Genomic DNA, 6,000 nt, shown 5'->3' with positions numbered 1-6,000 from the left:
GTTGGTGAGCCAGGGAGCAGGTCAGCAGAATGCCTATAGTAATGTCCAGGGGTTAAAGTGGGGGGGAACGAGGTGGAACTGAGTTCCACCACCTGTAATGGTAGGGGGAACTAGTTCCACCTTCTCCATTGCCCTGCACAGTAATTCCCACAGAAAAGCCCAACCCATCATCTGCGTCAATCGATGATACAGGGGGCACTAGTGTTGCTAATGAGCTGCATCCACCTACTCCTTCCTCAGGTCCGGGTGCCTCCATGGTCCTCCTCCAAGAGTTCCACCACCTCACCAGGACCACTTTAAGCCCTGGTAATGTCAAACGTGTACTATTCTATGTTTCAATGTGTTAGTACCACCTTCTACCAGAAGGGGGCAGTAGAAACCTAACTATTCTGTGTAATCCTATCGTAATTCAAGAAACAGATCACACCAACGCAGCTCCACGTCTCAGAATGGCAAGGTCAATGTATGATTTATTGCAATGCATGAGATTAGGAATTATTTTTGGATCATACGACGCTGAGGGAGTCAAGGTAAGGTGCATTGGCATAATCTGGGGTCATATCAGGTGATTCCCTGCTGTTTAGGGGACACTGCTGTAATGCATTGCACAGCAAGGCTCTGGGAGATGTAAAGTCCTCAGTGCTTTTGCCGTTCTCTTGCTGTGGGAAGGATGCTGAGAGGAGGGGGCACAGGGTTTTTAAGACAGGGGATGAGGCACATGATCCGTTAGATGCTGTTGCTGTGCTTAGGCTTAATGCCCACATGCTGTATACATGCCATGCTGGGCACAGCATCCCGCTCACATACTCTCTGCAATAGGAAACAATGCTTTCTGGATTCCTACAAGTGCTGCTGCCTGTAACATGTGATTTCTGACTGAGGATCCTCCAGCTACAGTATGGGAATCCCCAAAGGCAGCTACTGGGGTCTGATTGCTTCTTGTATCTGTGGCTGGGAGCTGTGACAGATTCAGATAAGGGTCATCTGTGTGATACATCTGCAGAGGACAAGTCACTTTATTGTTTAAGGAGGGAAGTACATGACCGACCTTGAGATTTAATAGGAAATCAATATATTGTTGCACATAAATAGGACAATCTCAGGTGGGATCTGGCCAGATGGCAATGTCCTTATGTGACTGCAGGATCTGATAGAAGGACACTGTGCACTACTTATAAGGGCTGATCTTCTGCATGTTGGTCTGTGACCTGGACCAGCCTGACCCATCCCTGTGTACCTCACTGTATTCTACAGTATGTGTCTTTGCCATGGCTTTCATGTTATTGCGCCTGTGTTTGTCCCATGCAGTGTAAGTCTACTAATGTCACCCAGCGTATGATGTGACTCCTGTTATCTTGGAGACGGTGTCACCGCAGTCCGACTTGTGTGCTGTGAGTTTTGTCCCTCTCCTAGGACAGACCCGAAGCTCACTATTCTGTTCTGGAGATGGCTGGTCTTGTTGTGGATGCTAAGAGCCTGCAGTGTTGTGGGTGTATTTACTGTGTGTATGCTTTGTATACAGAACAAGTTACAGATCTAAATGAGAGGAGTACGGAAGAAGGGACCTGTCGGTGGGGCAGAAGTCATCGGCGTGGCACTGTGAAGAAGGGTTTAATTGTACTCTCCGCCCTTAAACAGGCTGAACTCTAAGAGCCAAACCCACCTGCCGTGGTTCTGAGTGAGATGGAGTTGGTGGGACCCTATAAAGTGCCCAAAAAAAAGCCTGGTGGCTAACACTCACTCACCGGCACCGAAGAAAGGGACTTGTCCAGCAGAAGATAATGGCTCATTCATGGGGATATGGTCCTGACAATGGTGAGTAATGGGGACATGTGGCCGTCTTCTTGTGACCTACATTAAAGTTTTACAGTTAAATAAATGGATTTTGAGCTGTGGACAGGTGACATGTCCATTTATTTACGGAACCATCAATCAAAGCGTTTCTTGTCTTGAGACAACGTTTTTAAATGTAACACTTGGTACAATTTCTATTTTTGAGTTCTGTAACATGTATATGTAGTCAGGCTAGTATCAGTTTTCAGGATTGCCCTCTCACCATGTCCTGGTTTATTCATTTCAGTGGATTGCCTTTTCATTAACTTAACTAGAGTTTCCCTCTGGACTGCTGCAGTGGGGATAGAAATGAAACTAATTGCATCTGGAAGTGATTCAATATACAGATCATTTATCTGGTTGTATTTAGCTGCCCAGCAGCGTCCTGTTCCGAATAATGACACGCTGGACACCATAGCTGAGCACTGCTCTAATACACTTCTCTCATTAGACACCAAATTGTTATGATGCCCATAGAGAACATTCAGAAGATGAACTGAATGTTTTTTTCCAAAGGTTTAGGAATTTTATATTTTTAACTTGTGAGTCATTTATTTAAAAAGGAAAAAGCATTTGCAAATATTACCCTGTGCATCTTTTATTTTGTATGACCTTGAAATGACAAGATGTATAGAATTCCAAGTTAGCGTGCAATATTTAAAGCATCCCCTTAAATAGGTCTATTTGCAGTTTATTTTGAGATAATAAGTTTTACATTGGCTAAAGACCCCCAATTATAGAGCAGATTTAAAAACAATTTATTTGCGTGTGTGGGTGTTTTCCGAATGAGTTAATATTATGGAAAGGACTGTTCCGCACTGCCCTGCTGCAAATTCAACATTAACTTTTAAAAAGCTACTGATTAAACTTGTACCATCTTGCAACCCATGCAAGCACTTTCAGTGAGTCTTGACCTTGAAACACCTTGTCAGCTCTTGCAGTAGACGGCTAGCTTGCCATAATGATCACTAAGATGAAAAACAAGAATCATTTCCCAATTTTTAGTGACTAGAATACTGCAGTTTCATTTACAGGTCACATTAGAACTGTACTGTATATACTTTCAACCTGTATCTCTTAAAAACATATCAAATTGTAATTTACCCTAATCATTCCTCTATTTCATAGGACCGAGCACTTGGTATCATTCCTTCCCCATCGCTCAAAATGATCACCAGTCTCCTATCAATATAGAAACCAGTCAAGCAAAGTACGACCAATCTCTTCAACCATTGAGAGTTAGCTATGACCCATCAACCTCACAAGTAATCTTAAACAATGGCCATTCCTTCAACGTAGAGTTTGATGACTCTAAAGACAAATCAGGTCAGTTCTTCATAGAATGTAATTAGTCATTTGATGGTCGCCGACCTCTGGGGGGGTTTTAAAAGGTTATAATTGTCAAGAGGACTTTGAAATGTTTCCATTGAAGGTCTATAATCTATATTTTCCCTTTTCAGTAAAAGTCCACGTATCATTTATCGGGAAGACTAGACACCGACACTGTGCTCAATGATATTTACCTCGTGTCCTTTGTGCTGTATGTACTTGTAGGTTATAACAGAAGCCACGCCAAGCCCCGGCTCGGTGGTTACACGTTTCAAGGTTACTACAGGCTTATCTGCAACAGATATGTTGTAGATAAATATATGCAGGCTGGTACTGTACGTTTACCCTCTATTACCAACACCAGATCCAAAGCCCTAGAAAGAAATGTAATAGGCTACTCTGTTTCACTGCTCATTATAGTGTCCAACAGAAAAGTGTTATTTATGAAAACAGATACATATTGGTTTGGTGGACTAAGGATAGAAATATTTTTCCAGGACAGTTTAGCACATGCCCCCACTCATGGAAGTAGCGTTCTGATTGTGAATCTAGTTCTTCTTACAGCAACCCCTGTCACATTAAAAGTTTTGCTGTTATTGATTGTTATTGAAAGAAACCCAAATGCAGTTATTGATCACACCATTTACTCATTATTAGAATTGAAACATATTTTTTGTTGTGTTTGCTAAAGTATACGGTTTCTTCTATAAGTGTCTGATATAGTTACTGTGTATCCATTGCAGATTTTGTGGATTTGGATACAAACCACTGTATGACACACTTGTTATTCCTTTGTAACTGAATAAATAATACCATTGTGTTCTTCGTCATAAGAAGAAATAGAGGCAGTTCCTTCTCTGGTTACTCTGTCACTGATGAACTTACTGACCCAGGGAGCACCCAGAATTGATGCACAGTGACACTAGACAAAGGCGATCTATAAGACTTTTTCAAGGTGATAGTTAAAAGCATTGAGGCTCTCCTATAAATAATAGATTTTTACTGTTTATAGTCATTTACAAAACTATCCTGAGATCTTCCTGGAACAAACCAATATTTTGAACCTATGATTTTACTGTTTAAAATATAGTTTTTACAGATGATCATTCTGCGTTTATTACTAGACATTCATAGAATGTCACTGGCGTAATGGTATCAGGATAATGTGTCCCTAGGCAGATATAAAGTTCCAGCTGGTAGCAATACATTAAGTAGATAGTTGCTTACTTAACATCTCCTGCCAGTGATTATACAACTAGAGCAGTGGTTCTCAAACTCGGTCCTCAGGACCCCACACAGTGCATGTTTTGCAGGTAACCCAGCAGGTGCACAGGTGTATTAATTACTCACTGACACATTTTAAAAGGTCCACAGGTGGAGCTAATTATTTCACTTGTGATTCTGTGAGGAAACCTGCAAAACATGCACTGTGTGGGGTCCTGAGGACCGAGTTTGAGAACCTGTGAACTAGATAACTATAAGGACTGACTAAGTGGTGAATGGACATGTTAGTGGGGGATAAGGGGTGACCGGACTCAGGGTTCTGTAACAGCGGTAATGTCCAGGGTTCCTCCTTCATCCTGTTACATGTAATTGGGAGATGTTGCAATGCTGCATGCTGTGGACACAGGGGTCTCTGCAGCAAGCGCCATTAATAAAACAAAAAAAACAGCACCAACCAGCAGCGTGGCCATGTGCCCATCTCACTGCTGCCACACCCTGTGTTCCGTTATTCAGATCTCCCATGTTAGGAGGTAATTAGTAAATATGGCTTTCTGTGCTTACCCCAGTGATAGATCCAATTTATAGGCACAGGCAGGATTGTGACAGTCTGGCTTCCTCCAGCTCTTTCAGACATGGTTTTATACCATCAGAGCTAGGTGTTTTCCTTTCTCTCAGACATTGCACACAGTATGAACCTTGGAAAGATCAGAGTGCAGTGTGGACATACAAGTAAGGGGCAAATTGGATTGTAATGTGCATCATCTTAACCCAGCTATACATGAGAATGATTTGTAGCCAGCCGATCTGGCAGACGATGGGACCCTGCATTGGCAAGTACATACACACTTGCCAGCACAGGGGGGCATGTAGTGACGGAGGATGCATTGCTCCTTTCAGCAGCATGGCATCACTAGCGATGTCTTCTGGTTGAACCTGCAGCTGACCAGAAGACATCGCTAATAACCGCAGGAGTGCGCAAATCACAGGAACACACTGGGCGATCCAGCCAATATGTCATTTCGATTTGGCCATAAACAACATATTGGTCCGAGATCGCGCTAGTGTGTACCCGGCCTTACTGTATCAGCCAGATTCAATTCAGGGTCACTAGGGACTGATAAGTGAGGCCAAAAGGCGATCGCACAATGTGAGGATACTGGGTTCCAAATCACTCAGTCATGGTGGTAGATGAAAAACCAACAGTGGTTTATTGAACAGAATGGGTTATAAACAGCTCAGCACACTTCTGTGATCCAATTCTACATGACAATTCCCTCCTGGAACTCCTGACAGAACATTACTTCTTAGCCAGTCTCCTGTCACTCTCTGACCTTCTCTGTCAGATCTCTCTCCCCCAGCAGAGCTCACTCCTCTTGTTATACCCTCCCCTGTCCATTCATCACACAAGCTGGTCAGTCAGGAGTGGAGACGAGGTGTCTGGACTCTTGTACACAATGGAGTGCACAGGATCAGATTACCTGCATCTCCATACAGAACCTGTTTACTACATAACCTACTCATCCTAATCACATCTGAGTGTACAGCTAGGGGACTTACATTACAATGAACTGATTTAACTATTTTACTAACACTCTGGCCTAGACTTATTCAGTT

The 6,000-nt window shown here is 42.9% G+C and overlaps 1 protein-coding gene across 2 annotated transcripts in view; it reads left to right on the top strand.

The window, feature by feature from the left end:
- Nucleotides 1-401: 401 nt before the first annotated feature.
- LOC134928374 (carbonic anhydrase 2-like) overlaps nt 402-6,000 on the top strand; it is a 31,497-nt gene continuing 25,898 nt past the window's right edge. For both annotated transcript variants that reach the window (XM_063924049.1, XM_063924048.1), the window contains exons 1-3: nt 402-530; nt 1,523-1,815; nt 2,962-3,159. In XM_063924049.1, coding sequence (XP_063780119.1) covers nt 1,782-1,815; nt 2,962-3,159 — 232 coding nt within the window. In that variant the 5' untranslated portion in view covers nt 402-530; nt 1,523-1,781. The remainder of the gene's footprint in view (nt 531-1,522; nt 1,816-2,961; nt 3,160-6,000) is intronic.

The sequence above is a fragment of the Pseudophryne corroboree genome, chromosome 5 (genome assembly GCF_028390025.1).
Source record: "Pseudophryne corroboree isolate aPseCor3 chromosome 5, aPseCor3.hap2, whole genome shotgun sequence".
Taxonomy (NCBI): Eukaryota; Metazoa; Chordata; class Amphibia; order Anura; family Myobatrachidae; genus Pseudophryne; species Pseudophryne corroboree.
The sequence above is the reverse complement of the archived record's forward strand: the minus strand, read 5'-3'. Positions and strand labels throughout refer to the sequence as shown.